Source organism: Peromyscus californicus, unplaced genomic scaffold (genome assembly GCF_007827085.1).
Source record: "Peromyscus californicus insignis strain IS unplaced genomic scaffold, ASM782708v3 Scaffold_16__1_contigs__length_79575227, whole genome shotgun sequence".
In the NCBI taxonomy this organism is placed as follows: Eukaryota; Metazoa; Chordata; class Mammalia; order Rodentia; family Cricetidae; genus Peromyscus; species Peromyscus californicus.
In genome coordinates, this window is record NW_026294458.1 from 22,000,939 (window position 1) to 22,022,673 (window position 21,735).

Consider the following 21,735-nt stretch of genomic DNA (forward strand, 5'->3'; position numbering starts at 1 on the left):
TTTATATTTATTTATTTATTGGCGTGGTGGGGAGCCATGCCACACAGTGGATGTTAGGGGACAACTTAGGAAAGTCTGTTTTCTTGTCCCACCGTGTGGGTTCTGTGCCTCTACCTGCTGAGCCGTCTCTGACATCGCTTTTGTCATTTCTGTATTTCATAAGTTAGTAAACAAAGTCACGAGCTTCATTTAGTCATTCTTTTAATAAAATAATAATTACTATTAATATTATTAGTATGTGTATAATGTGGGGATTTATCAAGGCAACTCCACGGAGTTAAAAAGGAGGTTTATTTTGGGGTAACTTACAGCCAGTAAAGGGGTTGGTTACAGGATCCAGGAGAGGTGAGGTGAAGTCCAGTGGGGTTCTCTGGAGAACTCTGACTCAGTCTGCCATCCAGCATCCAGGATCACCAGGAACCAAGATCCCGGCACGCCCGGATCTCAGTCTTAAGGGCTCCTGTCTCGGCCCTGCCCCAGGGGCAGGTCAGAGGTAGGCATGGCAGTTACCAGAAGCCTCACTAGGGGTAGGACTTCCAGGTCAAAGCTGGAACAGCCACCCACTATATGTGTATGCACACTATGTACGTGTGTGAGCATGCATGCCATAACACGTGTGGAGGGCAGAAGACAACTTTAATAGAGTCTGTTCTCTTCTTCCACCGTTACGTGGGTCCCAAGAATGAACTCAGGCTTCCAGGCTTCCATGACAAGGACTTTTACTTGCTGAACCATCTCACTTGCTCCCATTTAGCCTTTTCTTTAAAGATTCATTTTATTTGTAATTCAGAAAAGAGTGGGCCTCTCGGGGATATCAGTTGAACATGACATAAGTTACAATAAGACTAGGTGAAGACCCTCATATCAAGGCTGGATGAGGCAACCCAGTAGGAGGAAAAGGGTCTCAAGAGTAGTCAAAAGAGTCAGAGACACCCCGAGTCCCACTGTTAAGACTCGCACAAAAACACCAAGCTACACAGCCTAACATATGTGCAGAGGACTTAACACAGCTTCATACAGGCTCTGTGATTGCCATTTCAGTCTCTGTGAGCCCGTATGAGCCCTGCTTAGTTGATTCTATGGGCCATGTTCTCCTGGTGTCCTCAACTCCTCTGGCTCCTACAATCCTTCCTCCCCCTCTTCCACTGGGTTTCCTGCTTCTCCTACATCTTAGGCTTCTGGAAGTTCTTTCAACTTCCTGTGTCTCCATTTCCACTTAAGATGGTATAATAGTAGTTTGTACCTATTTATTCAGTTATTATTTGAGGATTAAATCATCAAATGTGTGTCTAAATAAGAATAAAGAAAATAAAAGTCACTAGATGAACAGAAAAGAGTTAGCCTCACCTTTGAATGTCTGATATTTCTACAGCTTTTGTGCAGTAATGCATAAAAGGACTTTAGCAAAGATATCCATGATAATTTGGGGGAAGGTACCTCTTAGGCTCTTCTTGGTTGGCCAGGGACCCAAATAACACCATTCCCAAAAGGAAACAAAAACCTGACGTAGAGGAAACATATTCCCTCTGCTCCGAACTCACCAAGTCATTCAACACCGAAGTACACAAGAAACTGACACGTGACACTCAATCCACCAGGATTTTAATCTCCTTTCATTTTGTACTGAAGACTTTGGAAATGGACTCAGAATTTAACATGTTGGGAGAATGAGACTAAATAAAACAAATCTTTTAAACAAAAGAGAGAAGCAGAGATCAAGAAGCCAGACTCTGTTAATATGTAACAGTCTGGACTGGCTGACTCCTTGTTTCCTGTTTTTGGTTTATGGTCAGTAAGTGTCCAGGACAAAAAGAACATCACTCACAAGAGAAACCAGCAACTCCACTGACTGAAGGCGCAGCAGGTTCTTGGGCAGAGAGCATTCAGATCTCTCAATATTCATATTCACCGAACCTTTTCTCTGAAGGAAAAAGATAATGTAAGTTAGTTTTGTATTGGAAGCAGTTCAGCTGCAATGCGTTCTTAGAGCTGCACAAGAAGGAAAAGCTGTAGCAATGAATTCTTTGTTCCCTCTAAGAATGGCAGCCCTCTAAGGGGACTCTAAAAATACCCTAAAAGTATTTTCTTAATTGCTGTCCATTTAGAAGATGAAATTTGGTTTTACTAGCTCATTTATTCCTTCACTCAACAAATATTTTTAGAGAACAATTAGAGAAGAAAAAAGGAAACGGGCAGGGAAAAAATAGTATTTCCTATCAACTTTCAGAGATAAAAAGAGAAAAGAGCAACATAGACCCGAGCCTCAGGGCGGCCCTCCCTTGTCTGTTAGGTGTGTGGGACTGGGGTAGATGGCCAGGAAGCTGATGTCATAGGTCAGCAACTCACATCACATTCCAGGATGCTCTGGGGAAAAATCATCCCAGACAAGGAAAGACTGCAGACTGGAACATTCCTCCTCCTATCTCTCTACAAACTTCTAGCTTAGAATTGAATATCATTCAACCTTATTACCCACTACCCTTGCATGGTACAACCTCGTGATGTCCCTCTTCTTGGAGTCAATGCCGTTATCCCATGTGTACGCCGTCCATCTGAGCCTTAACCTCCTCTCCTGTAAGATCTTTGCCTACGTCTTGTTTTAGTCACCCTCCCCATGGTTAGTCCTTACATGATGACGTTAGTGTTAACTATGACTTCTCCCCTTGCTCAATTTCAAGAGTCTTACTCTTTAACCATTACCTGCGTCTTTCCAATTCACCATCTCAAGTCCCCCAGCTTGAAGAGTTTTTGAATGCCACCAGGACCTAGAATCCAGTGACTCTACCACTTTGAGGGAGATATTAGGGGTAGAACCCAGGGCTGCATGAATGCTGGGCAATTGCTCTACCACCAAGATATAAGCCCAGCCCTCCTACCACCTTTCCTCTGCCCTTCCACTTCCATCCTTCATTTTTCCCAGATCATCTTAAATTCCACTGCTGACCATTATACTACCACTCCACACCCATCTGTCTCTATCTATCATGCAGCATGACAGAACTCTAACATCTGGTTGACCCAACTTTATTACCTCTGTGTCTACACTCCAATAACTGAGATTGGAGAAAAACACACAGTGGTGCCCGGTGTCCTCATTTTAATGTAATGATCATGAACTTCAAAGTGCTTTCAGTGAAAAAAAAAAAAAAAACACAAAAACAAACAAACAAAAAACCTGTTCTATTTCTTTAGTTAGTCTCTTCTAGATGATTGCTTTATTCTTTCCCAACACTGGCATGGCTAACTTTACACTCAGCTCATGAGCTCACTCCTAGTTAACTTATCCTCTCTCAAATAACCTATTCTCCATCTTCATCTCTTTTGATTCCTCAGTCGTATTCTCATAGTTAAACATTCCTTCCTCTCTGAAATGCCTTTTCCTTGGTTTTCTGGTTATGACATTCTCTTGGTTTTCAATTTATTTCTCTCTCCATGCCTTCTCCTTCTCCTTTACCATGTTCTCTTCATCATTCTCACCCACTCACAAAGGATGTGAAAAGAGTAAAGGGCAGAGAAAAGGGACCCAAGCTTCAGCACCCAAACTTCATTTATTTGTTTTTACATTTTTGCATTCTATTTCCATGGTGAGCACATGCAGTCTCGGAACTTCAAATCCCATCTGTGGTTCACAGTCCCCAGGTTTTGCTTCTGAGGCTGCCTCTTTCTCTTAATTGAATGTGTGACTACATACTCAGCATTCCCCTCCAATGGCTCACATGGGCTTCTCTAACTAAAGATGCCCCCAAAAGAAACTCCAGGACTTTCTAGACAGATACGGATTTACTCACGCTCTTCCTGAGAAAATCTCAGTGAGCATGGACTCCTCTTTCCCTTATACCCTTCACTTCATCTTTCAACAAACTCTGTTCGCTTTACCTCCAGAAATGCAAACATGACCCAGTCTCTTTTTGTTATTTCCACTCCTAGCACCTGGGGTCAAGACACCATCTTCTCTCGCCTGGATTATCCTAATAGTCCAACTGGGCCCCCGGTCCCCCTTGCCTCTCTGTGTCTACCCTCAAGAGTAACAGGACAGAGCTTTGTGAAATGCCAGTCAGACCACTTCACTTGTCTGTGCAAAGCCACCAGGGGCTCTGCATCTTCCTCACAGGATGAGGAAAACCCAAAAATCCTTACAGTCCTCCACTAGAAACGACACAGTGCTAGCTGCCTCTCATCTTTCTACTGTCTTCAGCCCTGCACTCTTTCCATTCCAACCCTGGCCTCCTTGCTGCTCCTCAAACCCACCATCCCTGCCTACCTCTGGGCCTGGCTTCCACATCTCTGTTCAAGCCTTTGTTGAATCTTAGCATGGAAGTGAGGCTGTCTACAGACAGTCTAACATTACAACTCTCCCTCCCTCCTCTGTTCTTCCTGATCTGCTTCCAATGTTTTGCTTTCCTTTATGTGACTAGTCACCATATGATATAATACACGTTTTCCTTTATATTGAAAAACACATACAGAAAAGTATGTAAGTGTCCAGCATCATTGTAAATGTAAATCTCATATAAACTGAATACTACCATATAACCAGCACCCGCACCAATAAGTGGAATAATATCTGTACCCTAGAAATCTTCCCCACTCCAAGGGATACCACTCTTCTGACTTCCTTCACATAGCATAGATGAATTTTTTTTTCCATTCCCCCCTCTCCCGGTATTGAATTTCATGTAAATGGGCTCATATGGTGACATACAACACATTTTAATGATCTGTTTACTGTGTATCTTTTTCCCACTAACAGTAGGAAAGTTTCGAGAGTGTAAGAACTCATTATATTCACTGGTGTTATCTAGCACCTACAAAGAGGATATGGAGCTCAACAAATATTTGATGTGCAAATGAACAAAACAAAATATTGAACAAATAGAAAGGAGCAGAAGAGAAGCTCTCCGAACGTGAGCCAAGTCTTGGGAAACGGGCAGGAGTGCATGAGGCAGATCAAGAGAAGAGAGGTATTCCAAGAGAGGCAGAGTCTGCACAAAGGCTTGGCACTGTGGAAAAAAACCAGATCCAGTCTGAAAGTCACAGGACGTGGTAAGCCCAGAGCAGTGAGCAATGGCTATGCCTTGAGACACAGCAGCTCCGGAGCTGGGAAAACAGGCTGATGCCGGATCTCAAGGGTCTCAGATAAATACATAGATGAGGGTATAGAAAGAAGTCAAATACGAGGACTTTTTAATAGCTCTGGGACATTTTAAGGGTGTTGAAATTTCAGAGGATAAAAACAACAGTATTTCTTTTGAAGCCCACTCATTAATAATGCATCCTAGTGTTCTCAGAAGAAAGTCCGAGGCCCACGGTAATGTTCACAGACACCAAGTTCATCCGAATGTGTGGGAAAGACTTAAAAGTCTGGCAGATAAGTGAGCATTCCCCACCCCTTTCCCTTTGAAGGAAAGGCCAGCTCATGTGGGAAATTCAAATGCATGAGTCTGTCTGGTTTGTCCTGTTTTGCTGGACTGAGAGAAGGCCGTGGGAGCTCTGCCTCCCTTACCTCATAGACAGCGCTCTGAGGAGACCACACCCTATCCCCCCTCCCTGGAGAACAGAGGTGCTCTGGGTGTCTTTACCACCCACCACAGCTTACATCCTATACCAGCGCTTCTTGGACTTGAGCGTGGGTCAGAATCACCTTGAGGCCATATCAAAACTCGGCACTGAGTCCCCCCCCCCCCCCCCCCCGAGGATTTACTTTCCAGAGGTCACAAGGGGACCCGAGAACCGACCTGTCCTTGAGTTCTCTGAGGTGACAGTGCTGCTGGCCTGGGCAATCACTACCCTGCACACTTGCCTGCATCCTAAACCAGGCAAAGAGTTTTATCATATCTCCTTTTTCTTCTTCCAAAGCTATGAATGCTCCATCCCTATCATCCCTGAGCTTCAACTTTTCCTGCTCTTACTAAATGTTTCTATTACTGTATTTTATCAGACAAAATATAGGGCATCTAGTTAAATTTGATAAGTAATATCAATAAATTTCAGATATATACTGACATAGATGATGTTATTGGTTACCAAAAATTTAAAGTATGTGTTCATTAGTCAAGATTTTGGTCAAATTATTTAATGTTCTAATTTCTTCATATAGAAAGGGACAGTAAGCCGGGCGGTGGTGGCGCATGCCTTTAATCCCAGCACTCAGGAGGCAGAGCCAGGCGGATCTCTGTGAGTTCGAGGCCAGCCTGGGCTACCAAGTGAGTTCCAGGAAAAGGCGCAAAGCTACACAGAGAAACCCTGTCTCGAAAAACCAAAAAAAAAAAAAAAAAGAAAAAGAAAGGGACAGTAATAGCAATTATCTGGCAGGACTGGGTTAAAGATTTAAAAATAGCGGGTGTGGGCTGGGGAGATGGCTGTATGGGCACGAAGGCCTGAGTATGGGTCTCCAGCATCTAAAGACTTAGTGCAGCAGTGCCCAGGTGTGATCCCAGCCCTGGGGGAGCACAACCAGGCAGATGCCTGGGACTCGGTGCCCAGTTGGTGTAGCTGACTCGGTGAGCTCCAGATTCAGTGAGCAAACCTATCTCAAAAAAGCAACCGAGGAAGAATACTAACATCAGCCTCTGGCCTCCATACTTGCACATGCGCACATGCACCCCAAACACACATGCACACACAGACACATGGACACACACACAGCACATATGTGAAGTTCCAGGCACATGGTAAGCAGCCCACAGATGGCTGTGATGACCGCTCAGCCTGTCACACCAGGAAGCAGAGGAACAGGAGCCTCATTGGGAGGGGCAACCATCTCTGTCTGGACAAGAGCTGTCATTCCCCGAAGCCTAGTCTTTTTTTCAAACCCAGAGAGACTTCACCTCACTACCATTTCTGACCCCAGGCTACAAGCTCCTGTTCCTGATGCATCTTTAAATCCCCGAAGTGCTCCGAAGTGCCTGCTACATTTGGCGTTCAGTAAATATTAATGAGTGGTGGCTTCTGTGTGATGAAGAGCAGCCCGTTGTCACTCTCCCCTCGGAGCCGCACTTACTTGGGTACCGCCGGATGGATCTGGTGGGCCGGTTGTTTTCATTTGTCTCTGTAATGTGGCAGACGTATTTTTCATTTAACTTGACTGGGTATCTGAGGACGGAGTACACTCTGTACAAGCCATTCATCTGCTCCTCCAGGACCTCCACTGTGCTGTGGTTGCTAAGGTCCCTCTCTCCCCGGTCTAACCAGGTCACGTTGGGGGTGAGATACCAGCCCTTGGATGTGCATGTGACCACATCTTCTTCATCAATCTTCTCAAACTTCACCTGGGGCATTTCAGAATCTGGTTGGGAAAAAATAATAATAATAATTAGTTCCTTTTTGGTTTTAGTCCCAGGAGGCTCAAGCTCTCGGTGTTTATGCTAACCCTGATGGAGAAAACATGTTCCCGGGTTCACTGTAGCTAAAATTTTGGCCCAAGCATAGTGAGAGAAAAATGGGACTCTCTTGCCACGTAGGCCCCCACTGATGCTGTCTTTATTTAGGGGATCTTTTCTTCTTGGTGTGGGTTCACTCCAGAATCTCCACTGACCTCAGATGCCCCAAATGAGAATCGCAGAAAAGTCTGTGACTGCACCACTCTGAACAAACCCAATCTCATCTGATCTCGGCTAAGCAGAGCCAGGCCTACTTAGTACTTAGATGGGGGAATCACAGTGGATAAGTAATACAATTGGGAAGTGGTACATGCCTGTAATTTCCACCACTCAGAAGACTAAGGCAGGAGGATTGCTGTGAGTTCAAGCCCAGATTGGCCTACATAGAAAGATCCTGTCTCAAAAAAAACAAACAAAAAAAATTGAGAAACAATTCTCATCACCTTCCCATCTCTTTCAACTCTTACCCCAGAGGGAGGCTGTCTTGCAGGACTCAGCACCCTGGGCTCTCTGTCAAAGGGACATAGTTTTCATGCAACACTGGAGGGTAAGGGTACAATACTGGGGGAATATGGATTCAACCCAATCAATGTTTTTCAAACTATTTTTTTATATTTTTAAATTTTTTATTTTATGTGTGTGTGTGTTGCCTACACATATATCTATGTACCATGTACATGCCCCGTGCTCATGGAGGCCAGAAGAGTGGTTGGATCCCCTGGAACTGGAGTTACAGATGATTGTGAGCCACCACGTAGGTGCTAGGAATCGAACCAGTGCTTTAACTAAGGGGCCATCTCTCCAGCCCTGAAACCTATGCTTTATAGTGAGAAGAGTGAAGCCTAGAGAAGCTAACGGATTGCCCAGTGTCATCCAGATGTACAACTCCAGTCTTCTGATTCCCAGTTCAGCACCATTCACATTAAACTATGTCTGACCTTAGCATTTTCCTGTGGGACTATTGTATCAGATGTGTGTGTGTGTGTGTGTGTGTGTGTGTGTGTGTGTGTGTGTGTGTGTAGGGGGGCAGTTACAATGTGTAACATTTGGGATTCAACCAGTGCAGCTTTGGCTGCCCTTCAGTTCATTCATATTAATGAGTGAGTGATGTATCCTGGGACAGACATAGCACCTTTTGTTCAGAGAAACAGTTTTAACTAAAGTAAATTGATATTTCACTGCTCTTATAATAGGAATAAAGTCATTTGGGCTAGAAAAATGAGACCACCCAGAAGGAAAATTTAGAGCGTACTATGAACAGAGGTCAAACGTGAAGCCAAGTTCATCCATGAAGTCCCTTTACCTTCCACTATGAGCTTGACCGTACTCTCCCCTCTACCGCTGGGGGCGATGGCTGAGCACTTGTACAAAGCTTCGTCCATGAAATCCACGTTTCGTAGCAGAAGGGACAGAATCCCCTCAGAGATTTCACTCTGATCCACAGAGACTCTTCCCTCATATAAGGCATTCTGCTCTTCAAGTTGCTCCGCATTATCGTAAAACTGGTAAACCACCTTTGTGAACACTTGAAAGAAGTCGTAGTACCTAAAAAAGCGGTAAAAGTCACGGTCTTCCACCTCATATTCCTCTATTATGTCTTCTCTCTCCCAGTAAAACTCAAGGTTTTCTGTGCTTTCTATAAAGGAGAACTCGCAGTCCAGGGTCACATCGGTGAATGGGTGGGCCCGAACCTCTTCTGTTGACACTGGATTGTCAAAGAAGAAATGGAGTTAGTAAAAGCCAATGACCGGGCAGCGGTGGCGCATGTCTTTAATCCCAGCACTCGGGAGGCAGAGCCAGGCGGATCTCTGTGAGTTCAAGGCCAGCCTGGGCTACAGAGTGAGATCCAGGACAGGCACCAAAAACTACACAGAGAAACCCTGTCTCGAAAAACCATACACACACACACACACACACACACACGCACACACACACACACACACGCACACACACACACACACACGCACACACACACACACACACACACGCACACACACACACACACACACGCCAATGACCACTGCATAGGGTAAGGGGCAACAGTAGGTGAGACAGAGAAGGATTTACTGGAGGGGACTGGTCATGTATAAAATCACTAGAAGGCTGGAGAAATGAGCCTAAAGATGTGCAGGGAATGTGCGGCTTGCAATGTGTGTCCCGCCTGCCCCTGCGTTCGGCTAGGCACAGAATGACCCAGCAAGGTGGCTCTGTCAGAGTGGACCTGGCAGGAAGAGTGGACCTGTGTTGCGCAGGTGTTGGCTCCAAACCCAAGCTGTGCTTGCCAGATTCACACCGGCAAAAGAGAACCGTCACATGCACTGTGGACCATCACCTTCCCATCTCTTCAGTCAGTTGCCAGCTCAGCCTCTCTGTCAACGTATCTGACTGACAGAGCGGGCATCACTCCCAGAACCTCAGCGTCGCGGCAATCTTGACAACGTTCCTTACTCTCTGCTTCTGTAACCCAGGAAGGCACATTGGAATGGAGGAAAGATGGTTTATACATGAAAATCTTTCAGTAAACTAACCTACCCTACCTGCCGCAAACCCCTCCCAGCCTGGGCAGAGTTCTCACTAGGGGCCTGATAGCTGTGGGGATCACAGCCATGGACTGTATAGCACTCGTGGGTTCTTAGCTTGGTCTAGATTCCTGGCGTGTGATAGTTGAAAGTTGACAGGTCACCCGACGGGATGTTTTCAAACTATTTCCCCCAGAACCCACCCAGAGGTTGCTACCAGCAACAGCTGAAGACTGTAACAGTAGAATTTCAACTTGCTTGCCTCCCCCCTCATCTGTTGTCTGTCTGTCTGTCTGTGTCTCTGTCTCTCTCCAAAAAGGAGGAAGAATTGGTGAGTGGGGGCCTCAGTAAGAGTGTGGCTTGATATAAAAATGAGCTATGACAAAATGCAAGAAAAATAAGTTAAGCACTAAGAGCAAATCCGGGTATCACATTAAGTGGTCAAGGAAGCTTCTAAGCCATCAGCAAAATGCAGCCAGCCAGACATCCAGTAGAGGACATTCGAGAGGACAGACGACACAGTCTGCCCATCCCAGCTCGCAGAGACCTGATGGCTGCTGATGGGGCTGTCAGATATTTGGTGAAGTGTTACTATGGGTGTCTATGGGGGCTTTTGTATTAGGTTAACAACTGAAAGGGCAGACTTGAGTAAAGCAGTTACCCTCCCTAACATGAGTGGTCCCCATTCTATCCGAATCTAGAATAGAACATAAACAGCCGGCTGACCTACCAGTATTAAGAATGCCTGCCCAAATGCTTGGGCAATCCTTTTCATGCCTTCATACCTGAGGTGAGACATGGGCTCCTTTTGGGTCTCAGGTCTTTGGATTCAGATCAGAATCATACCTCTGGCTTTCTTGAGACACCTCCCCTAATTTTTGTGTGTGTGTGTGTGTGTGTGTGTGTGTGTGTGTGTGTGTGTGTGTGATGCGTGTGGTGTTCATGCTAAAGAACCCTGACTTTATCAGTTTATATTTATTTTGTGTTTACAATATGCTAAACATATCATAAGACCTTTCTTTCCTGGTTTTAACCTTAATCTGCAGACTACATTAACGCAAATACTATCTAACACCAGGAGGTGGGCTGTTCAGGGACACAGGTCACTTTGTGGGCAGTAGTAGGCTCTGTTGAGTCTCAGGACTCTGGTTCCAAAGCTCTCCATCTGAAATGTGCTCTTTCAGATAATAGTAGTCATTCTTTCTAAAGGTGACAAGGAAATCAATTACCGAGGAAACGGATGAATGAGTACAGAGAAAGGCAATATAGAAGGAACAGCACAGGAAAAGACAACTTACACCATGTTTAGAAGGATGGATTTGCACATTTCCAATAGTGGTTTCTAAAGTCCTGGTCTGAAAAATTACAAACCCAAGCTCTAGTGCTAAGTAAGCCCATACTAATCATGTGGCTTCGGGCAACTTCATCTCTCTGCGTTTATTTCTGTCTATATAATTAGGACACCACCTGCTCCAGGTGGTTGTGAACCACCTTGGGATTTTAGTGACTGTTTTTATGTGACACAACTCAGTCATCTTCCAGAGGGACACAGGGGAAGAGAACAAATGTGTGCAGCTGCACTCATCCCAGTCCCTCTCATAGGAACGTGTTATATGTATATAATAGAATATAGGAAAATTTTATTCTTTGATGGATCATCAGTTTTATCATCTAGGGTTCAACCTCTGAGCTCCTGCTATAGCTGTACCGTTTACGGTCTTGGAAGAAAAGGATTCCACTCTGGAATCTAAGAGACAGGATCGGCTGAGGATGGAAGTCACCAGTCTCTAACTGGCCTGTCTACACAAGGCCATGTGCCTTATAAATACGTCCTTCGTCTTTTTCAAACTGTTGTCTCTAAACTGTTGTGTCTTTAGCTCCCCCAGGTCTAAAAGCCTAGGACAAAAACATATCGAAAGGCTAAAAATGTAGGAAAATACTTTGAAAAGTATACAGAAATATGATGGTTGTCTAACGCCCTGCTATATAGCATGTGACACATCATACCAGATTGATAATATTGTTATAAAATATATTGTTAGATGGACCTTCCTAGATGATGTCCCTTCCTCATTCTCAACTACCTTCACACTCGTTCTTTTTAACGTTTTCGGTAGCAATTTTAATATGAGTGACTTTGTCCCTTTACCTACACACACACACACACACACACACACACACCCCTCAATCATCAAGTGAAAAGAGCCAAGAAATATCACCCAGTGAACCAGACTTGCACTAACTTCTGAGTTATCTCCGAGGTCTAAGGACGCTCTAACACTGCGGCTGCCCGGCAGCCCGTCGGCGAGGAGAACCTCTGTGGGCTCCTGTGAGACAGCATGTCCCCAAGGACCGTGCTTGGTCGCTGAGTGGAGTAGTTATATTGCAGGGTTGGCCTGCACGGTAGCTTTTTAGAAACTTTCGATTACACGCTCCATGTAAGCTCAATTACATTAACAATGTCAAAATCTGCACCTGATGCATCACTAACAGTGTTGCAGACTTGAGTACAGAAAGTTGAATTTAAAAAATTGTGTGGTGTGACCATCCAGAATGTTTAGGACAGGACTGATTTCAAATACTTTGAAATTTTAAAATTTGGTACTTTTCTTTTTTGGTTTTTCGAGACAGGGTTTTTCTGTGTAGCTTTGCACCTGTCCTGGAACTCACTCTGTAGACCAGGCTGGCCTTGAACTCACAGAGATCTGCCTGCCTCTGCCTCCCGAGTGCTGGGATTAAAGGCATGCGCCACCACCCGCCCAGCTTAAAATTTGGTACTTTTCAAAGTCACTTGAAGGTGGGGGTTCTGGAGGTCTTCTTTTTCTGTCTGGAAGTTTGCGATGAACACAGATGTTAAGTTGGTCATGTGACTATGGCTTCAGATGGACAAACCTAAATTCGAGGGAGGGGTTTCTCATTAGGACAAATAGAATTAATGTTACAAAATCTATGTTATGTTCTCCCACACATTTCATGTTTTGTAATGCAAATACAGTATTTGCTTTTCACATTTAATAAATAACAAGACTGAGCTTTGAGGAGGTTAAATCATTTGCTTGATTGGTCGTGATGTTTGGTGGCTTGCTTGATTTTGTTTTTTATCTCTCCATCATTGTCCTCACTATCTCCAGAATGGTTTCCGAAGTACAATGTTTCTGAAAAACGACTCACCTGCACCATGAAGAAGTAGAAGCAGGTTGGCCCACATCAGAAAGAAAGCCATTCTGTGAGAAACAAAAAGGCAGAAATTTGCTTTGGCTAAGAAATAATCTGGGTCCCATAGTCACAGCCGTGTGTGTGTGTGTGTGTGTGTGTGTGTGTGTGTGTGTGTGTGTGTGTCTGTGTGTGTGTGTGTGTGTATGTGTTTGGCTAAGAGATAATCTGGGTCCCATAGTCACAGCCGTGTGTGGGGGGGGGGGGCACAGTTCTTCATCAGCACCGCCTCTACCTTCCAGACCTAGCAGAGGTACCCTTAGCTGACAGAGGCTCCCCTAACCTGTACTCCATGTGCCAATGTCTTCTGAGGGACAACTCCACCACTTCGAGGAGCTCTAACACAGAAGTACGTCTGTATGCAGATAAAGACACAACACTCAAACTGAACCCAACCTCCCACCTGGCCTTATTTCTTTTTTGTCTTGGCTTTGGTTTGTTTTTGTTTTTTCAAGACATGGTTTCTCTGTGTAACCCTGGCTGTCCTGGAACTCACTCTATAGACCAGGCTGGCCTCGAACTGAGAGATCTGCCTGCCTCTGCCTCTGGGGGGCTGGGATTAAAGGTGTGCTCCACCATTGCCATGGCTAGTTCTCCACACTTTAAACTCCACTAATACATCCCGACATCATGGTGCCACCCCACCTCACCCCACCCCACTCCCATCATTGCCTGTACCATTCCTGATCTCATCCCCCACCCCCATGCATACACAGTTTAAGGCAGCCCTTTTGAAGTTCTTCTCACCTCACAGCTAGCTAATCATTCCTTCTGCATCACCCTAAGCATAATTTTATCACACAAATCACATTGTAGGCAGTTATTTTTTCACATGTTCTTTATCTCTTTCTATTTCAAAGAAAGGCAGGATAAAGATTCCCTCTCAGTATATATTCTTGCCTCCTTACTTCCTATTATTTGTTAAGCCGGGGGAAATCCCACCACTATCCCCCAGGGCTACTTATGATACATTATAAGTATAATTGTGTGTCAACTACCTCTCCATGGAAGATACAGCAAGATATTTTGAAACCAGACCTAAATTAATATAGATTGAAGAGGTAAGCTTACGAGTAACAGCCACTAGGGCTATTGTAGTTAACAGAGAAAAGGGATAAGCAAATGACATGGAGAAAAGGTCTGAAAATACAGCATGTGTTTTTGATAACTCAACAGAATTTTGTCAGCTCTTTTGGATACGAAAGCTTTTCATCACTAGGAGAGACAGAAACTCCAAGGCTTTCCTGATCCCTTTCAACTCCAGTTAGACAGAATTTCCACTCCTCTGCCCTTTGCACCGCTGTGTGATCCTCTTACACATTTAATACAGCTTGTTTTCAATGATCCTAACAGTAACACAGGCTTAATGTAAAAATCATTTTAATAGACAAGAATACTAAAGTCACCTTCAACTTATCAACTTTGTCTTGCAGCTGTTTACATTCACATTTAACTACAGCTCTACTGGGCTGCTGCTCATTCCTCAAGAACAGGACTAGGCACTCCTCTTATTCTAAATATCCATCAAAGTAGCCCATATATTTTAGATCCAATAAGTACTCATTAATAGAATGAAATGCATCTGGTTTAATATTTTTACAAAGTCTCACTGTATAAAGGGGAAAAAATAAAACAACAACCTCCCCCCAAAACTCAAACCAAGAGATTTATGCACGAATAATAATGAGAGCAAATTATCCTAAAACAGAAAATTCCAGTCACATCGCCAGGCCTTGCCTCTAGTGTTTGTAATCTTCTTGATGTCTGATTTGCGGAAAAATCACAGAGAAGTCTGTGAAGCATGGCTGTGGCAATGTGAGCGTGAAGGAACAAGACACAGTTGGCAAAGACACCTCAACACTTCAGTCACACTGTGAGTCGCTTGACTGGCCAGCAATTCCTCCCAAGTAGTCTCTTCAGTCAAAGCATTTACCTGTATGCCAGCTGGTTTCTTTGATCAGCCAGCTCCGAAGCAAGTGAGGCAGAGCCAGCAAGTCTTTGAAGGGATAGTTGTGTGGCAGTCCTCAGGGAGACGGCTGGGAGATACTGCTATTACCAACCTGTTGCCACAGATGCTCAGTACAGAACTGTGAGACGATATTTTTACAGTCAGAGTTGTTAGCTTAAAACGTCTTTCAAGGTGTTATGTTGAGAACTGAAAAGAAAGCTCTAAACCTCTGCTGGGCAATTATTCTGCACTCATTTTTTTAAATCAAAATTTTGAAGACTAATAAAATAGTATGTGGTAAATGCTTACTATACAATTTTGGTGAAAAAAATAAAGTATGAAACTTTATATGCACACGATAACATGATATACAATGTCAGCCTTGTGAGGGGAAATGTGTGCTCATAGAGGAAGAAAATAAATGTATCATATAATAATGGATTATTTCTGGATGGTGGGATTGCAATTCTAGTGTTTTCATTGTGTATTCCTGAAGAGGTATGGATCTACCACATTTTATCTACCTTCTATCAGTTTAGGGATTTAGGGTTAATTTCATCTGTCTCTCCCCCACCCTGCCTGACTGTGATGAACAATGCTGTCACAAACATTTGTGTGTACATGCTTGGGATGACTTTTTCATTTTCTCTTTGGTATGTACCTGAGAGAGGGATTACTAAGTCATATGACAACCCCAGTTTTAAACCTTTTCAGACCATTCAGATGGGTTTCCAAAGTGACTACACCATTTTCCATCCCCACCATCAGCTTGTGAGGGTTAATTGCTATTTTCCACATATGCACCAACATTAATCACCATTTTATTTTAGCTTTTCTAGGTGGGCATGAGTATTGTGGGATATATGATCGCACAGTGAAAACTGAGACTGTGTTAATAAAATCAACCTTGGATCAGAGAGCAGAGCCAGCAACTAGTTGACAGGAATTAGCCATAGAGATTATGGAGAAAGTAGGAAGATGGATAGAGAGATGCACAGGAAGGAGTAGGGAGGGACTTGGAGTTTTGGGGGTCTTTTTTGGTTTGGATGGCTGAAGAGACCCTCTCTTGATTGGGTTTCCAGCCAAAAAGGAAGTTCAGCTGGTTGCTTCTCAGTTTCTCTGATCTAGCAGGTTTTCACCCCAACATCTGACTCCTGAGTCTTTATTGGTAAATGTAATGATAGAGACTTCGTTAAAAATTCTATTTGGTGGCTGAGGCAGAGCTGGTGCCAGTGAGACCAGAAATCCCACCAGGCCAAGGCCACAGGGGCTGCAGATGGTAGTTAAAATATCAGTAGATTCAGGTGTAGCCACTAAACTGACAGAAAACAACACATGAGTAGTTGGCTGTGGCTTTAATTCATATTTCCCAAATGACTAATGTGTATCACCTTTTCATGTGCTTGAGTGATACGCACATTCTTCCCTTCTAAAATTGCAACTTTCAATGATCCGTGCTTTATTTCTATTCATACACAGGAAGTCCCTTAAAGTCAGTGTAGTATTTTGAATGATATATTCCCCCACAATATTGGGCATCTAAATACTTGGTGTCCAGTTATTACTTTGGTAGGCTTAGGAGGTGTGGTTTTGCTGAAGGAAGTATGTCACCAGGGGTGGGTGTTGTGTTTATCTAAGTTGTTCTATGACCAATAAAGACTTGGGAGTCAGATACTGGGGTGAAAACCTGATGGATCAAAGAAGCGGCAGAGGAGGAATGACCAGCTGACCTTCTCTCCACACTTCCCAGATCGAAGAGAGCAAATCTCCAAGTGTCTCCCTACTCCTTCCTGCGCATCTTCTCTATCCGTATTCTTGACTTCTCTATGGCTAATTCCGGTCAGCTAGTCACTGGCTCCGCCCCCTTATTCAAGGTTAAATTTATTAACACAGTCTCAGGATATCACAGTGTGATCAAATATCCTGCAACAGGTGGGTTTAGAGGCTTCAAAAGTCATGCACCCTTTCCAGTGTGCTCTTTACGTTTTCTGTTGGGAGTCCCTGAGATGTGAGCTCTCAGCTCTGGCTACTTACCAACTGCTACCTCTGCTCTGCCAACATGGACTCTTATTCCTCTGAAACTATAAGCCAAATCAGTTTTCCCCTATAAGTTGTTCTTGGTCATGGTGTTTTATCACAGCAACAGAAAAGTAACTAAGCCAGGCAGTGATTGAATGTTTTAAAAAAAAAATATGATCACTATAATTAAGTTCCTCTGTATTGGCACCCAGCTCCATCATTTCTTGTGACTTGGAAAATTAATTAATTCTCCCATATCTTGATTTTATTGTATGTAAAATGGGGATAATGTGATCTACTTTATAGTTTGGAGATGGGATTAAGTAAAATATTGATCACAAAGCTCATAGGACAGTATCTGGCACACTACACCTTACGGCAAAGTACAATGATATGCACAATATTATGAAGAAATCCATTATTTTTGTATTCTTACTAAAAATAATATTAAAAAAGGAAAAGAATCACTAAAGCCTACCTTTAATTTTGCCTAAGATAGGGAGTTAGTGATCTGATTTGTTTGTTTGTTTGTTGAGACAGGATAACTACATAGCCCTGGCTGACCTAGAACTCACTCTGTAGACCAGGCTGTCCCCAAAAGCACAGAGATCCACCTGTCTCTGTCTCCTGAGTGCTGGGACTAAAGTCATGTACCCACATGCCTGACCCCAAGTTACTGATTTTTTTTTTAAGACTAGAACCACAGTGAGAGGAAGATGGAAGAACTTTAATCCATCCTAGGGGTATGTAGATAAGTCGAAGTGAAAAAGATTCTGCCGTGGAAATAGTTCAAAACCCCGTGTGCCCATCTGAGCATTTGACCTTCATCCGACAGGCAACAATAACCCTAGGCCTTAGCAAGTCTTTGCACACACACACAGCTACACACTTCTGATTCTCTTCACTGGGGCACTGTTGTACAAATGACAGGTTTCCAGGCAGTCTACAGATGGGCTTGTCTGGCTCAGCACCCACCAGGCCTGTGGTCCTGAAGTATGGGCACATAGCAAAAGCACATCACCTCAAATTTTGTTTTCAGCTAAGTGGTCCACCCTGGGTGTGTGCTTGACACCCACAAAATCTTCACCCTCACCAAATGCCCTATAACTCTAATAATCACAATATTTTTTGAAATGACACAAATGGGTAGATATCTTTTGAAATCCTGTCTACTCACTGTTTGGACAATCTTATCATTCTGAATAGGAAAAAAGCACACACTAGACTAGGTACAATGATTCAGTGTGTCGTAATTTAAAGGTCACGGACTTTGGAGTCACACAGACGTAATGCTAAATTTCAACTATGCTTGTCACTTGTCTATGTCATAGAAGGCATTTACTCTTTATTTCTCAGTTTACATTTCCTCCCCTTTAAAGTTTGGACAAAAGCTCCTTTTAATAAATTACATCAAACTTCCAAGTTGTTTGACATATAATTTATCTGATGTGGAAAATCAAATTAAATGTCAAGTTCTTGATAAGTGCGGATTTTTAGTAAATGTCAGTACTCTTTCAACTAAAAATATTTATAAATATACCGCTACTCAAAAGCTTAGGTACTGTGGGGGTTGGAGAGATATTCATAAATGAAGACGTTCCTCTCAGGGACCTTTCAATCTAACCTAATCATTAAAAACAAGAATCAACCAGGTAAGTCAGACACTAGTCCAATCAGTGAAAATTGTCTGAAAGAAATTACACCTGGGGGATGGAGAGATGACTCACCGGTTTAGAGCTTTGGTTGTTCTTCCAAGGGACCCAGGTTCAGTTCCCAGCACCCACATGGCAGCTCACAATTGTCTGTGACTCCAGTTCCAAGTAACACCCTCACACGGACATTCATGCAGGTAAAACACCAATGAACACAAAATAAAAATAAGTTTAAAAAAATTACACCTGTAAAAATGGGTAGCCTAGCCAGGAATAGTGACAAACACCTTTAATCCCAGCATTTAGGAGGCAGAGGCAGGCAGATGTCTGTGAGTTCCAGGACAGCCAGGAGTGTTACACACAGGAACCCTCGACATCAAAACCTTGTCTTGAAAAAAAAATACAAAACCCACAAAACAACAACAACAACACCACAACCAAAGCAGGAAAGACTGGAGAGCATCGTGTAAAAGGAAATAAACCAGACTCAGAAAGACAAACGTCCCAAGTTTCCTCTCATACATGAATCTGTATTTTAAGATCAATCTCTCTCCATATGTAGATAAGATACATATATAGATAAATGTGTGTGTGTGTGTGTGTGTGTGTGTGTGTCTGTGTCTGTGTGTCTGTGTGTATAGACAATAGACTGAGTGGAAGGAAGGTTTGTTTTGAAGGGGAGGGGAAGGGGAAGAGACATATTGCACACCCTCATATGCAGAACACGTGCATACGTAACATGAAAGCAGAGGGATAGTTTGGAGGGAAGAAAGGGTTGGGGGGGGCAAGGGAGGTGATGGTGGATTGAAGGAGCAAAATACAATGATATACAAGTATGAAAAAGTCGTGAAGAAACCCGTTACATAGTACATCTACATAAAAAGAAATCATATTTGCAATGGTAGGGAGTTGAATATAGGAGGGTGCACACAAAAGAAATAAAGATCTTTTCTCCGTGTGGGAGCCTGTTCTGATTGAAGAGCTATACCGTTTCCACTAAGATTTATAGTTTGCCTGGTATAGCTTCAAAAACACCATGTTCAACTTTTAGAAGATCGTTTCTGTCCAATGATGTTTACATTCATCCTAAATCCAACAAATAGATCAATAGTCAAATGTTTATTAAAATGGGTCATACCTCAGTTCTGCAAGCAGTATCCTTAAAATTTTGTCAGTTTGCACATTTCTTTGCTAAAGCTCCATTTTCTACCCTCTGTCCTCCACTGTTTATTTAAAAGAATTTAGTTTCTATCCCATTCAAAACTTTCTACGTAGCTTCAACTTCTACTATTGAGGTCGTCTTTTCCCCCATTACCTCATGTGTAATCTTAGCTCTTTTCCTGAATCACATTTTTTTTTACATTTTACATTATTGCTGTTTGTTTGTTTTATCAAGGATACACATTTTTAAAGCATGAAATTGCATTAAGTATTTTTTACTATTAGAGTTCCTTCTAGAATGTTAGTTTGATCTGAAATAAGGTCCATTTTAAAAAAGAAACTTTCACATCAGATGCTTGCAAGACACTTGAAGATTTTGTTTTCATTTTTTCAAGACAAGAGTTTCTCTGTGTAGCCTTGGCTGTCCTGGAACTCACTCTGTAGACCAGGCTGTTCTTAGCGATCTGCCTGCCTCTGCCTCCTGAGTGCTGGGATTAAAGGTGTGGCACAAATTTTATTTTTTAATACAGTCTCTCCATGTTATCCTGGCAGTTCTGAAACTATGTAGACCAGGCTGACCTCATACTCAGAGATCCTCCTGCCTCCTTATGCCCAGCACAGACTTTAAAAAAAAAAAAAAAAAATCCACCCACAGATTGTTAAACTGACAGACTATATCCTTCTACGACAACTCAATCATAAAAGCTTCGCTGTGAAGAAGCATGAAGTCTCTCACTTACATGACTGATGACAAGCTCTTTTTTTTTCTTTTTAGGAGGAAAGGAATTTAATGCCATTAGTTTTTCTTGTATTTAAGCTCAGTAAGAAACAAAACTAAGTATTTTTCTCATTTCCATTAAAATTACAAAGTGTAATTTCAGAAAAGATTGAAATTGGGATAAGGATGAAAAATGCATGAACCGGAATTACTAAATCGGAGGCTGAGTCAAGAGTTTCCCAGTTAAATTCTGGTTCTCACTTGCAGTGGACTGTGAGTGCTTTCTCGGAGAGTTCAATGTAAACTAGCTCGAATCAAGAGACCTCCTCAATCCAGTTCCCAGACTCATTCCCAACCACAAGAACAGACCAGAGCCCACGCGAGTGATTCTGTAACTGAAGTGGGTAAAGTTCTTATTCGACACATATTTCTTTTACAATGCTGCTTTAAAAGACAAAAGAACAAAAAAATCCTGAAGGGCAAGTAGGGAAGGTCCTGAAGCATGTTTTCCAGATGGGGCAATTGCAATCAAGCTAATTTCTAATTTGGGCCTTAGCTTCGAAGAGGGCTTTTGTTCCCTGGCTGGCCTGGGACTCGCTCGCTCTGCAGGACGGGCTGGCCTCGAACTCAATACACCCGACTCTACATTTCAGTCTAGGGACCAGAGGCGTGCGCCACCAGGCCGGTTCTCCCGCAGACTTTAAATCCTCGGGTTCCGTCCCTGTCATGGCTGCGCTCTCCCGATCCGGCCGATTTGGGGGCCTGGTCTCTAGCGAGAACAAAGGAGGCGGCGCCCCGTGACGCACAGGCCCTCCTAGGGCGGGCCCGTCAAGCCCCGGAGCTGTTTACTCCGGCGGCCAAGGCCGCGGGGCCGCCCGACTATAAAGGACGCCGCAGCGCGCACGCTCCAGAGCGCTCGCCCGGCAGCCGGAGCTCCACGAGGCCGAGCCCTCCCGGGAGCCAGGACGGCTCCCTCCGACGGGAGCCGGGAAGGCTCGGAAGACCTCGGCTCGCTCCCAGCGGACGCCGCGCCGCACGCCACGTGAGCCGGAGCCCGCCCCGAGCGGCGCGCGCACCCGGCGCTGGGCATCGCGTGACTCGGGGCCGGCGCGCGGGGTGAGCGGCT

At 43.8% G+C, this 21,735-nt stretch overlaps 1 protein-coding gene across 1 annotated transcript; it reads right to left on the minus strand.

Moving 5' to 3' along the window:
• Positions 1-1,585: 1,585 nt before the first annotated feature.
• On the minus strand, positions 1,586-21,458 carry LOC128112016 (butyrophilin subfamily 2 member A2-like). Its single transcript, XM_052740668.1, has 5 exons — positions 15,045-21,458; positions 13,070-13,122; positions 8,683-9,084; positions 7,001-7,285; positions 1,586-1,921 (listed from the first exon to the last, which is right to left on the minus strand). Exons 2-5 carry the CDS (start codon positions 13,119-13,121, stop codon positions 1,893-1,895), a joined length of 768 nt encoding a protein of 255 aa, XP_052596628.1. The 5' UTR covers position 13,122; positions 15,045-21,458; the 3' UTR covers positions 1,586-1,892.
• Positions 21,459-21,735: the final 277 nt, after the last annotated feature.

Coding starts and splice junctions, on each gene's coding strand:
- LOC128112016 (XM_052740668.1), bottom strand. CDS start 13,121: ATGGCTTTCTTTCTGATGTGGGCCAACCTGCTTCTACTTCTTCATGGT. Junction 9,085..13,069: donor TCTACTTCTTCATGGTGCAG/GTGAGTCGTTTT, acceptor TTGACAATCCAG/TGTCAACAGAAGAGGTTCGG. Junction 1,922..7,000: donor ATCCATCCGGCGGTACCCAA/GTAAGTGCGGCT, acceptor TTTTTCCTTCAG/AGAAAAGGTTCGGTGAATAT.